The 21,945-nt window shown below is 41.5% G+C and overlaps 2 protein-coding genes across 7 annotated transcripts in view; both read right to left on the bottom strand.

The window, feature by feature from the left end:
- tcirg1 (T cell immune regulator 1, ATPase H+ transporting V0 subunit a3) overlaps window positions 1–21,945 on the bottom strand; it is a 73,386-nt gene that overhangs the window by 12,342 nt on the left and 39,099 nt on the right. For 5 of the 6 annotated variants that reach the window (XM_012953599.3, XM_031905097.1, XM_031905098.1 and 2 more), the window contains 10 exon segments: window positions 20,814–21,020; window positions 20,326–20,476; window positions 20,103–20,242; window positions 19,848–20,005; window positions 19,678–19,768; window positions 19,467–19,585; window positions 11,650–11,863; window positions 9,674–9,796; window positions 9,338–9,421; window positions 3,346–3,463 (listed from right to left, as the gene is read on the bottom strand). In XM_012953599.3, coding sequence (XP_012809053.3) covers window positions 3,346–3,463; window positions 9,338–9,421; window positions 9,674–9,796; window positions 11,650–11,863; window positions 19,467–19,585; window positions 19,678–19,768; window positions 19,848–20,005; window positions 20,103–20,242; window positions 20,326–20,476; window positions 20,814–21,020 — 1,405 coding nt within the window. 6 annotated transcript variants of the gene reach the window in all.
- LOC108648175 lies at window positions 5,632–9,327 on the bottom strand. Its single transcript, XM_018095913.2, has 2 exons — window positions 8,286–9,327; window positions 5,632–8,209 (listed from the first exon to the last, which is right to left on the bottom strand). The coding sequence occupies exon 2, from the start codon at window positions 6,524–6,526 to the stop codon at window positions 5,684–5,686; it is 843 nt and encodes a 280-aa protein (XP_017951402.1). The 5' UTR covers window positions 6,527–8,209; window positions 8,286–9,327; the 3' UTR covers window positions 5,632–5,683.

Genomic DNA, 21,945 nt, shown 5'->3' with positions numbered 1-21,945 from the left:
TTACTATGTTACTATATATTGCCTGTCCCGCCTCTCTGCCTCAATAATAGAGGCATACATGGGCATAAGCATCACAGATTGTCGAGCCTAAACAAGATTTTGGAATGATGCTTGTCTTAATAACAGAGTTTACAAAATGGCAGCTGCCTGCATGCCTGAGGGAAACAAGATTTAGATAATTTATGTGAAAAGGATTTGGAATTACTACTAAAGGTGACAGGTCCCCTTTAAAAATAAGGAATCTTACTTTTAGGATTATGTAAGATGCAAAGTTTGTTACAAAGAGACAGTAAAACCCAGTGACTATAGCCCAAGTAGGTCTGTATTTTATTCATAGCAGGGTTTTCCACAAAACAGGCAGTTTTTTTTTTCCTAATGCATATGCAAACAACCATATTAAAAGTTTATTCTTCAAAACCAGTTGGGGCTCTTTTTATAGTGCCTCAGCCACTGCAGTGCAACTCAAGCCTGTACCACTGCTCCTTTTTTCTATCTACTGGTTTCACTCATCAGTCATACATACCTTCTCTTTTGGGGTTTTCCCAATTATTGTGCCCCAACATAAAAAATATTAAATCTATCAATGCAAGTTCATAAAACATGTGTTGTGCCTGCTGAACTGTGGATTAAATTATTTTTACATAAATTGTGCCAACAGACCTATAACTTTCAACTTATACTTCCATACTACAAATATAAAGGCATACAAATGAGGGATTCAATTATCTATTGAGATCCTTGGGCTCCATTGTGTCCAGTTTATAAATTATAATAAGTTTCATGGTTTCTCAACAGAGCAAACCTCCACTACTTATCGCGTGTGTGCAATATCGTCCATAGCTAGAAACCCAGTAGAGTTCAATGGAAATGTGCAGCAACACCATGGCCTATGGTTTTCTAAATGTTTTCAAATGTTTTAGTTGCAATGGCTCTTTTGGTCCTGCTTTTACCTTTAAAATGAATGTATTTTGAATGTTGCTTAAAATTACGATTTCTTTCAATAGGTTAAATTTTATTTTTGGATTTACAGACCACTAATGATTAGTTATGGTTATTAAAATGCCCTAAAGAAAATTAAATGGCAAGCAGCCACCTAAAGGTGATGTGTGACACAAGTTCTCTATAGATGTATCCCACGGGAGAAAGATACCTATCAACATTATGGGGCCGATTCATTAACACACGAGTTCGAATCCCGAATGGGAAAAATTCGGTTTGGATACGATAATTTCTGAAGATCGCAAATATCACGAAAATGCTTACGGAAAAATCGTATTAGTCACGATAATTTCGTATTGGCGATCCGAAAGTCACGAAATTTTTGCACCGAACAATTGTAAACAGCGGCAGAACCTTTCCGAATTTTTCGTACAAGAGTATGAAAAAGTGTACGAAAAAAATCAGTGAAAATACGCTCCGAGCCTTCGTGTCTTAATAAATCTCCCCCTTAAGTGTCAGTTTTTAAATGGACCTTGCTCCGGATTTAGGCATTAGGGAAGCTTTGTAGTTGAGAGTAGAATATTTACCCATTTTAGATTGTCAGACTATATAGCTTTAAAAAATGTATGACTTGTTACAGAAGTAGATTTTTACAGAAAGGCACAGCAGATTTTGAAAAAATGAAAAAGTATAGTTTTCCTACGTAAATTGAAGTGCCCCCTGGAAATGCCCTTGAAGAGAGAATAGTGTGGTACTCAGTGCAAATACAGGTATGGGACCCATTATCCAGAATACCCGGGAGCTGGGGTTTTCCAGATAAGGGGTCTTACTGTAATTCCGATCACCTACCTTAAATCTACTAAAAAAGTATTTAAAACATTAAACCCAATATGATTGTTTTTCCTCCAATAAGGATTACCGTATTTTTCGCCATATAAGACGCACTTTTTCTTCCCCAAAACTGGGGGGGAAAAAGTTGGTGCGTCTTATACGACAAACTAGACCAGGTCCGCCATCAGGGGGTACAAACATCCCGGGCCCGGGGGTTTTTAGCTTTAAAGGGGGCCCGGCCGCGCTAGAGTTTCCTTAGCTCGGGCCCCCATTAATCAAGCCCAGGCCCAATCTTTAGTTGCGTCTTCCTCTATGTGCCGCGGCTCTCTGCTACATCCTCGCTTTTATAAGGTTGCGCCCATGCGTACTGACGTCACACACACAGGGCGCAACCTTATAAAAGCACAGAAGCAGCTGGGAGCCGCGGCACATAGAGGAAGACATCACGGGAGCCGGAGGCCGCTGGGGGGAATGGAAGGTGCTTGGGGGCCCTGGGGGAAGCTGAAGAATGCTGGGGGTGCCGTGGGGGAGCTGGAGGATGCTTGGAGGCCCTGGGGGACGCTGAAGGATACTTGGGGGGGGCCCTGGGGGAAGCTGAAGGATGCTTGTGGGGGGCCCTGGGGGAAGCTGAAGGATGCTTGTGGGGGGCCCTGGGGGAAGCTGAAGGATGCTTGTGGGGGGCCCTGGGGGAAGCCTCATTATGTGCGAGCCCAGAGACAATGAACTTTATACAGTTGATATAAAATATTTTACTACAGTATTTGGTTCAGAATCTTTTTTTTCTAGATTTTCCTCCTTTAAAATTGGGTGCGTCTTATATTCCGGAGCGTCTTATAGGGCGAAAAATACGGTAATTATATCTTAGTTGGGATATAAAGTACAAGGTACAATTTTATTGTTACAGAGAAAAAGGAAATCATTTTTAAAAATGTGAATTATTTGATTACAATGGAGTTTATGGGACATGGCTTTCCTGTAATTCGGAACTTTCTGGATAATCGGTTTCCAGATAAGGGGTCCGATACCTGTGATATCTAAAATTCTGCTGGCATTAAGAGGGTTAAGCATTGATGTATTCATTTTTTTATGGATATGTGCTCTTTTTCTGCAAAAGTGCATTTTAAGAAGGTTGGAGGAGTAGCTTTTGGAAACATATATTACCTGAAGTACTTTACAAGACTAAAGGTAGCTGCTGATTACCCACCTGCACTTTTGGCCCAGGGTATGAAGGAGCATGCAGTATCTGCATGTTATATATAAATTGAGTTTACTCACTTTTTATAAATTACCGGTCTCATTATCTTTAACTATTCTACACCAGAATAGTTTCTTGCATTTTGTGAGCTTTCTAGATGCCTGGATCCTCAATAACATATAGCCATACTTATACATCTTGTTGCTTTCAGTATTACACTTACAAATAACTTTAAAATCACAATATATTACTACTATGTATGTAATATATTAGAAAGATGCAGAACATGGTATTTTATTACGCAAAGTATAATTTATTTATTATAATGATAAGTACCACTTTAAGACAAAAAAAATTAAAGAAAAAAAAATTATATTTACGTGCATGTGCCAAGCTGAGCGCCCACAGTCGAAGGTAAGAGGCTGTATTAGATATGCAGCCCAGACAGTACTCTATAGTATGAATCATTTGATGCATGAAAACTTCAGCTGTATCAAACTGTAAAAATGAAATAGATTTTAAAAAAGGCTAAATAAGAAGAATGCAAATGAAAGTATACAACAGCAACTGGTGGCAAACAATTGTGATTTTTTACTACTTTAGTAACCAAAAATAACATTTTCATCCTTTGTCCAACTGGAGGCCTGCAGTCAGGATCTGGAGCTGCAACAAGGTCTTTGCTAACACTGGTGGCACGCCCCCCACCCACATTGCAAGGTCTGTGGGGACCTTATTTAGACCACTGCCTCTAAGAGATAGCAGCTCCTAGACTGCAGAATGGGCCACACCAATGGAGGAAGGCAGAAATGCCAGTTAAATCCAGAAAGCACTGGGTAATAGTTGTAGCTGACTTCTCGTCAAAACAAAACGTGAGACAAAAGAAAGGTCAATTCTGGCCAGGGTCAAGGGCAGGCAGTACAATAGGCAGTCAGAGAACAGACTGAGTTGGAAGACAAACAGGATTTAGCAGCACAGACAGGGTTCAGGCAGATCCGTGCACAGTGATGTACGCATGCTGGTGCATCATTATGCACTGCAGGGCACCTTTATGGAACAACATTTTTAACAAAGCATTCTTGTCACAGTGCAGTGATGTACCCAGACTTGCACGCAAGTAGCGGAAGCTGCATACCAGGTACATCCCTTACGTTCATAGAGTGTGGGTTCACTGAAATGTGAGGCAATATCATTTCCAAAGGAGGAGACAGTGATACCCAATGTAGTGTTTTTATGCAGGTTTGCACTTGTATTTTACACTTTTTTGCACTTGTATTTACAGCATGGTTTTCCACAGCACAGGACAGCTTTTCGATTCAGACAACATCAAAATATTATGGAAAAGTGGTCTGTTGGCAGACTGTATACCTCCACAACCAGCTTTTGTCCATTGTGTTGCAATAGTGAAAAAATGTAGGTTAATATTCCCCAATATCAGAGCCAAGGCTCTGTGCGTTCTAAATAATGCGACACTGTTCGGACCAAGTCTAAAGTGTCTTTCCTGCTCCGACTTTGGATCTGGACAGAATGAAGGCAGAACCACCTCCAGTTTTGAATGGAATTGAGACACCACCTTTGGTAGAAATCTGAACACTGGACTCATCACCACCTTGTCCTCAAATACCACAGTATGTGGTTCTCTGGCTGAGAGGGAGCACATCTCCAACTCGACAGGCTGATGTAATGGCCACCAAAAATAGAACTTTCAAAGTTGCATGCCAATCAGAAGTTTTTTCCAGCGGTTCAAATGAAGCCGACATCAAAGTCTTTAAGACTAAAGGTAGATTCCATTGGGGAATTCTAGGTTTAAAGCATGGATGAACCTTCTTTTAAGGTGTTGAAGAATCTTTTTGATCAACAAATCTTCCGACCAGACCTTTTATGTTAGAGCTGACAAAGCTGACACCTGACCTCGCAATGTACAATTGGCTAAAGCCTTTTTTGAATCCTGAAAACAGAAATTGAACTACCAGGCTTGAATCACGACTCTGCGGATCTGAAACATTTCCACACTTTATAGTATTGAGCAGAGGTAGAGGTCTTCCTTGATTTCAACAGCAAGGACAATAATTCTTCTTGGCAACCTCTTCTCAACAACCCCTGCCTTTGAGGAACTACAGCTATAACTAGAACCCTCTCCCGGTCTATTTTCTTCAGTACCCTCCATATCATGCAAAAGGAAGGAAAGACATAGGCGAACGTCCTGCTCCAGTCCTGAAGCAAAGCATCCACGCCCACCGTGAATTGGGAAGGAATTCTGGAGAAGAATTTTTGACACTTGCCATTCTGAGAAGTCGCCATCACATCTATCTCTGGAATTCCAAACCTTCGTACAATCATCCGGAACACTGTCAGATTCAGACTCCATTCGTTTGCATCTAATGTATTGTGACTGAGGAAGTCGGCTTGGAGGTTCTGCACACCTGGCACATGCAGGGCGGCCAACCCTGCTAAATTCTGTTCTGCCCAAGACATTATTGGAGACACTTCCTTCATCAGATATATCTAGTATAAATAAATTTTAAGCAACTGGACTTGTTTAGTAATCATTGAAGACGTTTCACTACTCATCCGAGCAGCTTCTTCAGTTCAACTTCTTCATGTTGAACTGAAGAAGCTGCTCGGATGAGTAGTGAAACGTCTTCAATGATTACTAAACAAGTCCAGTTGCTTCAAATTTATTTATACTAGATATACCATGACCTGGATGAATGAAAATCTTCATAGACATATTCCTTCATCAGACTTGGACTTTTGTTCCCTCCCTGTCTCTGGATATAGGCCACTGCTGTAGCGTTGTCCGACCTGACTTTTACCCAGCTGTGGGTTATGTTTTGGGCAAAGGCAAACAACGCCTGACCTATTGCCCTTGGTACCAGGATACTGGAGGAAACCGCACAACAGTCCCACTGACCCTGAGCGGTCTGGTTGTCCAGAACTGCCCCCCAGCCTGTCTCTGAGGAATCTGTGGTGATGATTAACCACTCCGGTTCTGCAAGAGGCAACCCCCCGAGAAAGATTTTCTGAGACGAGCCACCAGTCTAAGCTCTGTTTCACCTCTTCTGGCAAATGGAGACGCTGATTCAACCTCAGAGGGTTGAGGACACCCGACCGGAACAGCAAGTTTTGCAGAGGCCTCATGTGCCATCTTGCCCACTTCACCATCTGTATGGCAGAAGACATGAGACCGAGTACCGACATATACATTCTCACGGAAACCGTGGACAAGTTCTTTAGGCACCGCACCTGTTCTCTCATCTTCTGGATCTTCTCCAGAGGAAGGCAGACCAAATTGTCTAACGTCTTGAGATATGCGCCCAGGAACACCAGGCTTTGTGTTGGAGTAAGGCAACTTTTCTCCCAATTTATAAGCCAGCCGAACTGCTGCAATCTGACTATGGTTCTGTCCAAGTTCTTGACTGCATCTGTCTCTGTGTCTGCCACCAACAGGATGTCGTCTAGGTAGTGGTAAGCCTCAATTCCTTCCTCTCTTACAATCGCTATAATCACGCTGCCCCACCACAAACCGCAGAAACTTTCTGTCTGCTCTGTGCACAGGGACATGGAAATATGCAACCTTCAAATCGAGATTCATTAACCATGCTTTTGGAGGCACTGCAAGGATTATGGATGCTAAGGACTCCATCTTGAACCGCCTGCAATGAATAAATTGGTTCAGCGGTCTGAGGTCTAGAACAGGTCTGAATGCCCCTGAGGACTTCTGCACCAAAAAGAGTTTTGAGTAGAACACACACTTCTGGAATGAGGGAGGAACCTCCTCCACAGCTCCTGACTTCACGAGCGCACTCACATACTCCTGGAAAATCATATCTGCCTGAAGAATTTTTGGAGGTATCGATTTTCGAAAAACATTTCTTCTGGGTCTTTTCCGGAATTTGAGCCGATACCCCTCTCTGACAACCCCTAAAACCCAAGCATCTTTCACTGTAGAGGCCCAGACTTCATGAAAAAGCTGTAACTTTGCACCTATCCTCAGTCTGGACCGGCTGAGCCTCATTGTGATTTCCCCATTGTTGGAGTGAAGGCAGAGCTATTCCTGCCTGTCTGCCTAGTGTCCCCACGTTTTGGTCTCAAATTTGATTGTCTGGTATATGATCTATCGTGGCCGGAAAATTTTGAACTGCGAAAGGAACAATCCCTCTGATAGTCTACAGATTTCTGGCTCTTGTATCTCTTCTCTTGGGGTAAGAACACACTCTTGCCCCCAGATGCCTTCTTAATTATGGAGTCTAACTTCTCTCCAAATAACATCTCACCTTCAAAGGCTAACTGACAGAGGCTAGATTTGGAGGAAGAATCAGCCATCCACGGCTTCAGCCACAATGCTCGCCTTGATGCCACCGACAGGGCCATGGATTTTGCTGATAACTTGACCAAATCTACCGAAGCATCCACCATAAATTCAGCCGCCAACTTCATTTTAGTGAGCATCTCCTTCAAATTTGAAGCAAAGGCACTCTCCAAATTATCCAGCCAGACTTTCATAGCTCTGTTGAAGTTAAAGCAACTGCCGGTCTGCAGACTGCTCCAGCTGCCACAAATGCTTTCTTTAGATTAAATTCCAGGCGCTTCTCCATTGGGTCTTTGAATGCTGCCGCATCATCCACAGGCAGAGTAGTCTTCTTTGCTAATCGAACGACCGCCGCATCCACCTTAGGAGGACTGTCCCATACTTTAGAGAATGCTTCCTCTACTGGATACCGTTTTGCTAATTTCCCTTGTATTAACACCTTCTCTGTCACCTTACACTCTGAGGTGATAAACTGCTTAATTGATTTGTGCACTGGAAAAGTAGCTCCCTTCTTTTTCAAGGAAGGAAAGAAATTATCAGCCGCTGTACTCTTAGGAGTCTCTTCTGTCAGGGTCAATGCTTTCCTCTCAGCTCTAACTAGGTTGTCTATAGCTGCTGAATCTAAAGCGGTATCTTCCTTTGATAAGACTTCACCTTCAGATATAAATGATTGACCCTCCCCTGGATCATACAGTTCCGATACTCATCCGATACTTCTGACAGCGAGTCATAAATAGATTCTCTCTCTCTTTTTGATCTCTTTGTAACCAGAAAAGAAGACGCTTCTTGCACCCCTTGGACTACTGCTTGCTTTATGAGAGAAACCAGTGTATCAATTTGTGGTACTCCAGCTTCCTGAGGTTCCCCCACTGGCTGCTGTATATCCGTCGATCTTCTAGCTTGTGCAGCATCCTTTTGGGTATCACTGTTGGCAGCTGTAAGAGAAGAGGATCCATAAACATCATGCTTCCCCAAACGTAATACGTGGGGACATAGCATAAGGAGACTTACTTTATTTACAAGTTGTCTCAGCAATCAGTCAGGCACCTAGTCCGCAGACAGACAGCGTCTCACGCCAAAATGCCATTCAAATAGGCGCCTCTGATGATGTCAGAGACGTACGCGGCTTCCAGCACGTCCGCATCCAGCCATAGCGCTACTTCCGGGCATGCGCAACCGCACTTCCGGTCTATGGAACGCATGCAACTTTGTTACTTCCGCCCTACGCGTCCACATGCGGCGCGAGTCTACCCGGCGGTTCCAAACAACCCGCTCCTTGCTGCTGCTTCCTCCGGCTATGGATCACAATGGCGCACCCCGGATGCCCCTGCAGATCCACGAGGGACAACAAAATGTTGCCACGGCCTGCTGCTTCTCCATGCTGAAAATCCAACACACCCCCAACAGTAAGTAAGGAGTGTACACCAGTGACCCGGACAGGAAAAAGACTAAGTGGCTGAGGGGGGGGTGAGGGCTAATATGTCAAGATTAACACTTTCCTGTCCAGTGACCTAGAGGGGCGGGGTTGGTGATTTGCTTTCATGGTGACTTGGGAAATCTATGCAAAAGTGCAGGAACCAGTCGGGATAGACTACTCCCTTTATGATTGCTCAATCTTTCCCAGGTCTAAAATTTTCTTGATATTGTCATAAATTAGCCTGTCTAATGCCTTCTGGGATGTTTTAAAAACTATAAAAAAATAAATAAAGTTGCTTAGAACAGGCCTTTCTATAACATACTAAAAGTTAACTTAAAGGTGAACCTCCCCTTTAAGTTTCCACTTGAATCATGCAGCATTCTGCATTGCTTGACATTAGCTCTAAATATATAGAAATGTAACGCTAATAATAAAATGTATTACAATTCATTTAATAATAAAGTTTAGTACCCTAGAAAATAAATCAATCATAATCAATTTAAATCTCTTCTAAACGACAGCAAACATAACATGTGTGGATATGAATATTCTGCCACGTGTTTTGAAAAAGACTTAATTTTCCTGGTAATTCTTGTACCCTAGCAATCTCAAGGTTTAGTATTTAAATAATTATTGTAAAATGTACCTTTTCACTGCCATGTCCATGTCCTGTGGGTACTGTAATCTCATCTTCCAGTAGAGCTTCTCGATCCCCATTATTCAGCGAGCACTGAAAAAAATCAAATTGTTAGAGCTATGGCACACTGAGCTACTTGTAGGCAGCTATTTGTCACGGCTACAAAATGCCAGAAAATACCCTGCCATAGGCAATACTGAGAATTATCTCTGCTAAAATACATGTAGAGACAATTTTTAGTATTGTCTATTTTGTAGCCGCTACAAGTACCATTGCCCTTAGAGAGATACCTGCCTTAAAGCAAGACAATGGGACAAGTTCAATAAAATTAAGGTTGTATCATACCCGATTCTGATGAGAGCTGTCTTTTTTACTCCGATGCTGAATAAGGAGACATATTGGATCCCCCAGCAACAGAACTGGGATGCATAGTATAGCAACAATCACTAAAACTGTCTGCACAACTTGCTAAAAAGATATTAAAAAAAAAAGTTAAGTTTTAAGTAAAGAACGTACCAGTTGAAAAAAAAAAGACAATTTCAGCAGCGTTCACAACTTAACAGAGCACCACCCTAGATGATAATTTAAAGAGCTAATAGTGCTACCTTTCGTGGCATGAATTTTAAATGTCATAGGGCTGCTGAGTTCATAAATTTTTTTTAGCATGAACCATTGGCAGACTTTAGCCATCATCAGCAATCTTCTACCCTGGTTCAGTTTAGTGTAGGCGTGCTTCAGGGCTCTGTACTTGGTCCTTTGCTGTTCTCCCTGTACACTCTCTCTGTAGGAGAGCTTATCTCTTCTTTTGGTCTTAAATATCACTTATATGCAGATGACATCCAGATATATTTAGACACCCCGTCACTAACCACTGATGTTCAAACCCATATAGTTAACTGCCTCCTGGCTATTTCCTTATGGATGAACAAACACCACCTCAAACTTAACCTAGCTAAAACACAGCTCATGGTCTTCCCCCCCCCCCCCAAACCTAGCCCTTCTCCACCTTTCACCATAACTATTGATGGCATGACCATTAACCCTGTTAATTCAGCACGCTGCCTTGGCGTTATCTTTGTTCAGTCCCCTCTCCTTCTCTAACCACATTAATAACACTGCCAAAACCTGCAGCTTTTTCCTCCGCAATATTGCCAAGATACACCCCTTTCTTTCACAAGTAACAGCTAAAACACTAATCCATTCCCTAATTCTTTCTTGCTCAGATTACATCAATCTCCTACTAACTGGCATCCCAGACTCCCACCTCTCTTCCCTGCAATCAATCTTTGATCCTCCTGCTCTTGTTATTAGACTGTGTTCTTACATGGGACGTGGAGCTTTCTGGACCTGCCAAGCTCACTATTTTGGGTTTTGCTCCTTCAGACCACCGGGAGCAACAAATTCCTATGCATGTAAATAGTTTTGATTTTTCACTGTCCTCTTCCAGAAATCTATGACAAAGGCCTAGACTCTTCATTGGACTGAGACTGCTTTTGTCCATAAGTCATGTTCTTCATTGGGACATTTGGCCAGTGGACTGGGGGGGTGAATTTTCATTGTAAGTTGCAATTATTGGCCGGCATGTCGGTCTGAGTTATCTTAATTCTTTCTTGTGAAGTTTTTAATAAAAACACATAAAAACCCTAAGAGGGAACCTGTTCAGCCTCACTTAAGCCCTCTATCATGGCTGCCAGTTAAGCAAAGGATAGCATACAAAATCCTTTGGCTAACATTCAAAGCCCTTCACTCCTCTGCTCCTCGTTACATTTTTTTCACTGGTCTCTCTGCACGTTCCTGGTCGTCTCCTCCTCTCCTCTCAGAGCCTCCGTCTTTTTACACAATTCACACTCACTGTGCTCTCTCATCTTCAACCTTTCTATCTTGCTGCTCCTTACCTCTGGATCGATCCCTGAATCCCTCGGTAGGGAACACTCACTAACTCTCTTTAAGGAAAACTTGCATGCTACCTTCTGGAGCACTAAAACATTATTTTGTCTAGTGCAGCGCTTAAGGGCAAATACCTATACCTAATGCACTCTTACCTTCCAATTTGTGCCTGTATGTTACCCAACCACTTAGACTGTAAGCTCTATGGGGCAGGGACCTCCTTCCTACTGTGTCTCACACCACATGGCACTTACTCCTTGTGTATTTATTCTTTTTTGTTGTATTTCTTATAACACTTGTCCTCCCTGTGTGTAATTTTGTATATTGTAAGATTGTATAGCGCTGCATACCCTTGTAGCGATTTATAAATAAAGTTATACATACATACATAATTAACCTGTAAAAGAGAAGAACACATTACAGCTGTCTCTTACCTGCCCCTGGTACAAATCTCTGTTTCCAGGGTTCTGAGTAAACAGGAACATGTCTATAAAATGTATAAGTATACTTGGAGCCCACTCAGCATCCTCAGCTGTCAGCACAATCCATTTATACACCACCATAAAAACCAGGTACCCAAAGAGACAAAGTAGAAACAACAATTCCGGAAGGGTTATGAGGAAAATGCGGTATATTTGCCTAAAGTGACTGAAGGAAAAATAGTCAAGAGTCAATGCTAATATTACAGAAACACAAGTTTAACATAGGTCAGTGGTTTGCAGTGTTGTTGTTTTTTTGTTTTTAATTCTGTTAAATTATTTTTCTAATTTGTATCACTTAGGCATCCAGATTGCCAGTTTGTCAAAATACTGCTGCAAAGATGCCACATCCTGAATACAATTTATTGGGCTGCATGTAAATGCATTTCTTACAATACCCACCCCTAAGTCATTAATAAAACAAGCTAAATAAAAGTGGATCAAATACAGAAACATGTGAGACCCCATTAAAGGAGAAGGAAAGGCTAAGTCACTTGGGGGTGCCAAAATGTTAAGCACCCCCAAGTGACTTAGATCGCTTACCTTGTACCCTGGGCTGGTGCCCCTGTTAGGAGAAAAAAGCACCAGCCCAGGGTACCTGTAGGATGCGCTTCCTCCTTCCTCTCTCTTCTCCCGGCGAAATCCGTCGGCCGGCGCATGCGCAGTAGAGTAAAAAGCGACTTTGTTTTTTAAGTTCGGCTTTTCACTCTACTGCGCATGGGCGCGGCGCTACAGGAAGGAGGAAGCGCTTGCTGCTACCCCGGGCTGGTGCTGTTCTCTCCGTACAGGGGCACCAGCCCGGGGTATGAGGTGAGCGATCTAAGTCACTTGGGGGTGCCTAACATTTTGGCACCCCCAAGTGACTTAGCCTTTCGTTCTCTTTTAAGTAAAGAATGTACCAGTTGAAAAAAAAAAAAAAAGACATGTCCATCAATTTCAGCCTTTCATGTCTATATGAAACCTGCCTGCTAGTTGATCCAGAAGACAAAAAATCCCTTTTGATGGCTCTCTAATTTACCTTAGAGGGGGGAAAAATTCCTTCTAGACTTAAAGATGGCAATTGGACCAAACCCTGGATCAACTTGTACTAAGTGCTTTTTTCAATAACCCCTAATTTATTGTAAAAAGCCATTCAACCCTTTCTAAAAGCTCAAGTATAAATAACCCGGAGAGTACACATGTTCTCAGTGAAACCGTGTAATTTTATTGAGAAAGTAGATTTATTTTAATTTCTGCGTAGAGTAAAATTGAAAATGTGTTTCCCTGAAGAAAAGAAACTGGCTACCAGCCAAGATTTAAGTGTTAAACTAAAACCAAAAAGTAAATATATACCAGATGTTACAAATGAAGCTTTATCTGTCTTTGAACGTGTTTGTCACACATGAGGCTGAGAATTTGTGTGAAAAATTTAACCACAAGAAATTTAAACATAATCTTACTAAATCGGACAGACAGGCAATATATTCCCTACAGAACAATAAGGACATAGTAATTAAAAAAAGCCGATAAAGGTGGTGCTACTGTCATTTTGAATAGAGATGCATACATATCAGAGGAACTCGCACAACTCAATAATTTGGAACACTATAAGCATTTACAGACTGACCCCACTTGGGACATATAAAAAATAGACTTCTGCATAAGTTCTGCCTTTGAATCATGCACAATTAACAAAAAGACTATGGAATTCCTAACAGTTACACATCCACAAATACCAGTACTTTATCTTCTGCCCAAAATTCATAAAAACTTGGAACACCCACCAGGGAGCCCGATTGTATCAGGGGTAGGATCAATTCTACAACCACTTTCACAATTTGTGGATGTATACTTACAAGAGATTGTGAAATGTATACCTCAATGCTTGTGTGACACCACTGACTTTCTCTGTAAATTGCAGGATATAGGACAGATTTCCCCTAACTGGCTTTTATGCAGCATAGATGTACAGTCACTATATACATCTATACCACATGAGGAAGGCATGCATTACATTGAGGAAGCATTACTTAATACCAATACCCCACATTCTATGGTATTCTTCCTCATGGAATTACTATCTTTTGTTTTAAAATACAATTACTTCCGTTTTGAAAAGGACTTCTATGTCCAAGTACAAGGTACGGCTATGGGCAGTAATCTGGCACCTAGCTATGCCAACTTTTTCATGGATTATCTGGAACGTAGACTCATACTCCAGAATCCAATATATGAAAAATCCATACACTGTTACTTCAGATATGTGGATGATAGCTTCATAATTTGGAAATCAGGTGAAACAAAACTGCAGGAATTTCTTGAATACATTAATTCCCAACATGGTTCAATCAAATTTACAGCAGAACACAGCAAGGACACCATACATTATCTTGATGTGCAGGTGTTCAATAAGGAAGGGCACATCGTGACTGACCTTTTCTCCAAACCTACAGAGAGAAACAATATCCTTAGACCAGACAGTTACCACCAAATACCATTAAGGGGATACCTAAAGGCACATTGCATCAGGTGAGCTAAGGTACCTACAGAGTGCTAATAAACTTATAAATAAGTTTGTGGAAAAAGGGTATGATAAGATGATGCTCTGTAAATTGAGAGATGAGGTACATAAAATTGACACAAACAGTCTACTTATAAAAAAAAAAACAGGTAAAAACCCATTGCAACCAAGAATACCATTTGTCAGTCAATATGGCCCTCTAAGCAAACAACTAGAGAAATTGGTCCTACACCATTGGTCTATTGTACAAAAAGATCCAATACTGGGTAGGTTTTGTAAGTCACCACCATTATTCTCTTATAAGAGAGGCAGCAACCTAGCGAATAAATTGGTCAAATCAGACCTACAGGGTACAGAATCACGAACTCGCTTCCTTGGCCCTCCAATATGTGGTACCTTCCCCTGACTAGGATGTGGTAACTGCAACTCCATCATCAAAGGTGACTTTGTAATCCCTATAAGGGACATAAGACCTATTAGAGGGTACCACACCTGTAACTCTGAATCGGTGGTATATGCTCTAAAATGCCCATGTGGAAAAATGTACATAGGCAAAACTGCTAGACCTAAAATAAGAATACGGGAACATAAATACTCGATAACAACTTACGACCCTGAAAAAAAGAAAACACAGACACCCGTGGGCAAACACTTTTATTTACACAAACACAGTCCAGGCTCATTACGCTGGCTAGTTCTAGAAGATGTAGCTGTCCCAAGGAAGGGGGTAGATAAAACACGTCTACTACTGCAAAATGAAGCAAAATGGATACACACAATGGATACCCTGGAGCCACTGGGTATGAACGAAGCCTTGAGCTTTAAATGTTTTCTATAACAATATGATTTTCATTTACAGCAATGAACTTTTGAATGATGGACTCCTTTTCAGAAAAAATAATTATCTTTCTATCAAATTGCTGTCTGGTAGGAAATGGTTTTCTTTCCTTCTGCGAATACTGTATACAATGTTACTGTATTGTAACTGATCTCTAAATTATATACTATTTCCAAGGTGTTACTTAAGGGTGGGCCACTAGATGGCAGTACACTTTCTTTTCATGATAATCTATACACCTGGCCACACTGGTGGAGCTGGTGAAACTTGTTGGTGGGGGGGGCTTGTTGGTGTTTGCTAATGTCACTCGTGTATGCACCTGAGGAAGGCTTTTAGCCGGAACATGTAGTGCTGTGATGTCTCAATAAAATTACACAGTTTCACTGAGAACATGTGTACTCTCCGGGTTATTTATACTTGAATTAGAAATGTGTACAGCCAGCACGGGGACTGCTACCTGTTGAGGAGTACTCACTGAAAACACTGGAAGCTACGGCAGGACTTTTACCATTATTTGAGGATACCTTTCTAAAAGCTATGTATCTGCCAGTACAACTGATTCAGGGAGAGAATTACACAGCTTCACAGCTGTGCCTTGAGAGGAAATTTCCATGATTGCGGGGAAATCGCGGCGCTGTGTATGCCATCCCACCGGCAATTTACATTCTCGCCGGTGGGATGGTGTTTCAGGGAGATTAGTCGCCCCGTGTGCCAGAGCCCTAATGGACACATAACTGCATATAAGATCACAGAGTGTACATGCCAATTGTATGCAACAAGTTTCTGTATTGGGTCCACTTATATTTAATCTATTCTGAATGAACTGGAAAGCATTGACGTAATGCAGGATAATGGAAGCTTAGGATACCTATAGGCTAACTGCTTTGGTACACAGGAGCCAGGTATTAGGGCAGCATTTTTAGCCCTATACATAGGGTAATGTATGGAGTGGCACATTATTCAGAAAGCTCTGAATTACAGAATGACCATCTCACGTAGACTCCATTTTAATGAAATCATTTAATTTTTAAAAATGGATTTCCTTTTTCTCTGTAATAAAACAGTACTGTCACGATTACGCCACTTTAGACGCACGTGACTTTAGGAGTGGCTGTCTAAAGGGTCACTTGCTCAGTCACACACACCTTGCACACAGGTCAGACTAGCGTCACAGCACCCTAAAGACCAACCAACACTCACAAACTCATACAAAACTTGCGATTTTTTTGTGCGTCCACTCAATTTTGTCATACACCACATGACTTTTCGTACGGCGCACAACTTTTTCATACGCTTGCACGAAAAAATCGGAAAGGTTTTACCGCTGTTTATAATTGTATGGTATGAAAATTTTGTGACTTTCGGATCGCCAATACGACATTATCGTGACTAATATGATTTTTTCGTAAGCATTTTCGTGATTATGTGCGATCTTCAGAAATTTTCGGTTCCAATCCGAATTTTTCCTATTCGGGATTCGAACTTGTGATTTGATAAATCTGCCCCTTAGTCACCCTTATGTGGACTTTCACTCCCCCACATGGCACACAGAGCAGGGCTTCCCAGGTTGTGAGACCTTTACACATGGATGGTTCCAGATCCTAGTGAACCTGTTAAATATCTGCTCCTGGGGGAAGATTCTTGGCCTGCTTTATTAACTCTTACAGGCCTGTATCATTACAAGTGCCTTGTACTTGATCCCAACTAAGATGTAATTAATCCTTATTGGAGGCAAAATAATCCCATTGGGTTTAATTAACTTTTAAACACATTTTTAGTACAATTAAAGTATGGGGATCCAAATAATGGAAAGACCCCTTTTCTGGAAGACCCCAAGTCCTGAGTATTCTGGATAACAGGTCCCATACCTGTATTAAGTATCCACTACAGTTAGCTCATGTATAAACATGCACCAATCACTGTAGGTGCAGCACACCCTTAACCTCTGCATTTTACTCTGGAAAAATAAATGTTGCATTCATAGGGCCGTGATTTTTCTAGCATACATGGCGGAGGGCCACTAATGGAAGCCAGTTTTGACCACCCCCCCTTTTTAAACTACACCCACTTCAAACCACACCCATTTTATCAGAATTGTGGTAGTGCAGCAAAAACTCAAATGCTTGGTCCTCACAGCGGGGATATCAACCGTCATTCATATGTGAAAGAATTATATTATGTCATATTAAGACATATCCTTAAATCCATATGCCTCCTCCGCCCCTGTGGATAGCACAGCAACCCCCAGCCCATAATTACACACCTTACAGACCATATAATGACTATTTCCAAGTGCTAACAAACTCCCAGAACAAACCCCAGCCAGGTTAACCTCCCACAGGCAGCATAGGGCATGCAAAATATGGCACACACAGGCAGTACTCTGCCTGCCATACCCTCCCTGCCCTATGCTGCCTATGTGCCATACTCTGCCTACCCTATGCTGCCTGTGTGTACCATTACATAACATTTGTTAGTAGAAACTAAAGTAGGGCATGCTCTGTAAAAAAAACAAATCATCTGTTGAAATGCTTATGTACAGTATGTATGCTTAAAAGAACTTTTGGAATGTTTACTTTTTTAATTCAAGATGTTTAAGAATAATTTTTGACCAATGTGTCCTTTAACAGGGGATTTCTACTGGCCTTGTCGTTTATACACTCTTTTTTATTGAGAATTTTTATTAGTTTTGAGATTCAACAATACAAAATGTTGGTATATTGTCAAATAACATTATATATTCATATTACATGCTGAGTCGGCAACATTATTCTCAGTCATGTTATTGTTGCGAGTTGTTGCCGGTAATAGCTTCTCTGTATACGTAATTGTGAGTTTTTTTTAAACAATAAAGAAAAGAGGGGATAGTAAGCAAATTTGGTAGTGTAGCCTAGGGCAGGGGTCGGGAACCTTTTTGGCTGAGAGAGCCATAAACACCACATATTTTAAAATGTAATTCCATGAGAGCCATACAATATGTTTGGCCACGGATGCTGCGGGGCAAGGTAGGGTGGGTCCCAAGGATGCCGGATGCGGATGCGATGCAGAGGAGGGCGTGGCCTGTGCTCGGCGGATAGAAGACGTCTTCTATCTGCCGAGCACAGGCCACGCCCTCCTCTGCATCGCATCTGCATCCGGCTTAGAAAACGTCTTCTATCTGCCGAGCGCAGGGGCAAGGTAGGGTGGGTCCTTAGGATGCCGGATGCGGAGGAGGGTGTGGCCTGCGCTCGGCTGATAGAAGACGTGTTCTAAGGCTTTGAACACGTCTTCTATCCGCTGAGCGCAGGCCACGCCCCCCGGTTTTAAATATTTGGCAGAGCCAGATGCAGCCATCAAAAGAGCCACATCTGGCTCCCGAGCCATAGGTTCCCTACCCCTGGCCTAGGGGGAGGTTAATGTGAGTAAGATGTCATCTGTAAATCGATTTATATTGTATTCCTTGACTCCCATTGGAATCGTCTTATGTCAGGGTTTTGTCTGATTGCGTGGGCTAGAGGCTCTAGGGACAGGAGGCAGCCTTGGCGAGTTCCCCCTGTATCGCAATATGGCCAGAGTGGGTTCCCATTATGGACACTTGGGCTGAGAGTGCTGTGTAAAGCTGTTTCAGTCCCATTATAAAAGGATTGGTAGTTTTAACTTCTCTAGTACTGTGAACATGTATCTCCAGTCTAATCTGTCAAATGCTTTTTGTGCATCAGGGATAGGGGAAGCGATGAGGAGAGCATCTTGATTACATTTATTGCTTTGTGGACCTGGTCGTAGTGGATCAAGGAGGGAACTCCCTTGGTTAATCTAGAGGCTAGGAGTTTTGCAAATAATTTAAAGGTCTACATTTATTAGTGAGATGGGTCTGTAACTGTCACAGTTATAGGGATCTGGTTTTAAACAGGTGACCAATAAATGCTGCTGGCTAATTGGTTGCTATGGGCACTTTGGCAAACTAAGCCCATTTGTAATAAAAGACACTGAGGGGTTTATTTATACCCTAAAGGGTATATTTATCATGCTGTGTAAAAAGTGGAGTGAAGAATTACCGGTGATGTTGCCCAGAGCAACCAATCAGCAACTAGATTTCAACAGTTAGCAGCCAGTCAGATGCTTTGCTTTGGTTTTCTATGAGCAACATCGCTGATAATGTTTTATTCTACTTTTTACACAGCATGATAGATATACCCCTAAGTTTGCCTATGTAAGGTAAACCATAGAAAAAAATCAGATGCTTGTTTTTGGTTGCTATGGGTTACTGTGCCTGAGAAAACAGTATTTTTTTACTACATGTGCATATTTCTGTAAAACACCAATGGAAATACATCACAATTATGTCAGTATTTGTGTGAATCTTTACTGTAGGATTGGTACATTAGATTGCAGTCTCCTTACACACTATCAAAAGCAATATTATTGTATGTTATACTAGCAGACAATGATACTTACACAAAGTTAAAGACACTTAGGCAGACACCAAATGCCATGTGACAAACACCCAAAATAACAGACATTTTCATCTTGAAGGAGTTCAAGAAAGTAAGTCGATTTACTGCAAGACTCCAGATCTGGAAACAAAGAGTGAGAAATTAGATAAAACACTGCAAGCTGAAGGTACTGCTAAGAGAGAATAAAAATGATAGCGGCAGAACTTGCTTACAGGATCAATGCCAAATGGATATGGTGCAGTAAACACACCAGTAATGTTGGGGTTCAGAGGAATTGGAGGCAATTTATTTATTGAGTCTGACCTGAAAGTCATAGAAAACAGAAAGGTAATCACAAATGCTAAGACACAGTATCGTAAGGTAGCACTAACACATCACTTACGTCCAGTTGTTGGCTCTTGCCATAGAAGCAACACTCCATCCTGAGTTAAAAATGACAGCTGGTCGACTGAAACACTCATTATACACAAACCCTGTGTATACCGAGAGTGCTCCCATCAGCAGGATAAGGTAACGCCCCCCGAAACACATTGAAAATATCTAATATTGAGGAATTTCATATAAAATCAATGAAAATTTGTTCTTGCTAAAACACTCTTCAGTAGCCACAGTCTTCTAGATTAGATAAGTATTTTACCTCATCTTCAGAACGTCTAAGTTTTGGATCATTCTCACCAAGAACCAGCCAGAGAGCAAAGAGGAACATGATCGCACCATGTCCCACATCCCCAAACATCACAGCAAACAGGAATGGAAACGTTATGATTGAGAAGATAGCTGGAATAATTTAATAATAGATAAGAATACACAGAAAGTAGTAACATTTATAACATAAGAAAGCAAATACAAATACCACCGACCTGGATTCACCTCCTGATATGTGGCTACTCCATAAGCATCAACAATTCCCTGGAAACCTGAAGTGAATTTATTGGTACGAATAAGAGTTGGAGGGCTAAAAGCACAAGGTATTCGATGACAGAAAGACTCTCCACCGCCTCCACTGCTCTCCTAAAAAGCAACATTAAAGGAAAAGACCAGGTACTTGTTTCATTGTCTTTGTTATAGTGTCCCAAACTGGCATAGTTACTTTTACATAAGTGCTACAATACTCACATCCTAGATATATGGCAACATAATCACTAAACTGGGTACCATATTTGTAAGCACATACATCGCTTCTCTTTGCTTCTTATCATTTCTTAGCAGGATAACTTACATATGTCATAAACAAAAAAACTAACAGCTTAAAATATAGCTGTTATTAAATATATATTAAAGTGATTTAAGATGGTGCAAAATGATCACAGATGTCAGATTCATTTTAAAAAAAACTGCTTTTTTTTACCGACGCCCGGGTAAGTGCACTTTGAAGAAGGGGAAGATCAACCACAGGACACCACACTTCACCAATCAGGCAACGCTCCCGTACACTGCATAAGTTCAGAATGAGATAAATATGTTTCATCTTTCGCACACTAACTCTCCAGTGGTGCAGAGCTGATGCAGCTCGGGAAAGTACTTGTGAGAGGTAACCTTCTGTCTGTAACAACACCTACACAAAATGAGACATGTTATACTTAGATGTTGTTGTGAATTAAACAACAATAAGACTACAATTTACATGTATTATTACATGTATCTTGCTTACACATGTTAATTTATTCCTGTAAGGTTAAGGAACAGCTATAGTTATAAAAGTGTGAAAAGACAGTTCTTGCAATATCTAGTACAATTAAGTCCAAAAACAACTGGAATTTTCTGAAGTGAGACGACTAACTTCTCTATTGAGGTCCTGGTTCATAAATTTGATAATGTTAAACAGAGACTGACAGCACAACTGCCAGTGACAAAGAGCGGTTGAATTCACAGAGCAGGCGCAACTTGCACAACATGCCAAGGGCAAGGAGATGCAAATAAACAAATTCACCAGTTTATTAACACATACCAACAACACCCAGCGAACAGATATATCAACAGGGAGGAAGGAAGATGAGAACAAGACATGCTAGAACATCAAGAATCTGTGCGTAAAGAATTTATCAGACAGGGAAATCACAGAACCAGAGAAGGATGTCTTAGCCAAGGGACTAAACTTTGTGGTGGCCCCACGTTATGTCCCAGTGGTAGACTTCATCACAGCCACAGAATCATCCATCCACAACAATAAGATACCAATGGATGAGGATGAAAACATTTGATTGAAAGTATCAGCAGCCCTAGCTAATGCTAAAGCTCCCCTTCCAACCTAAGTATGCAGGAGAGGAGGGCTCTGACATCACCTACTAAGGACTCAAGTGTCACTATCCTGCCAGCGGATAAAGGAAGGTGTACAGTGTACTACCATGCCAAAGTGCCCACACTTCTCAACGATCCAGGCACATATGAACAACTCAAGTGAGATCCAACAAGCAACTACAAGAAAAAGGTTATAGACTGCTTGCAACACCTTGAGAAGGAAAAGGTCATCAGTCCAGCTT

The sequence above is a fragment of the Xenopus tropicalis genome, chromosome 7 (genome assembly GCF_000004195.4).
Source record: "Xenopus tropicalis strain Nigerian chromosome 7, UCB_Xtro_10.0, whole genome shotgun sequence".
NCBI classification, from domain to species: domain Eukaryota; kingdom Metazoa; phylum Chordata; class Amphibia; order Anura; family Pipidae; genus Xenopus; species Xenopus tropicalis.
Note: the sequence above shows the minus strand (reverse complement) of the source record. Positions and strands in the feature narration are given on the sequence as shown.

Coding starts and splice junctions, on each gene's coding strand:
- LOC108648175 (XM_018095913.2), bottom strand. CDS start 6,526: ATGTCCCTGTGCACAGAGCAGACAGAAAGTTTCTGCGGTTTGTGGTGG.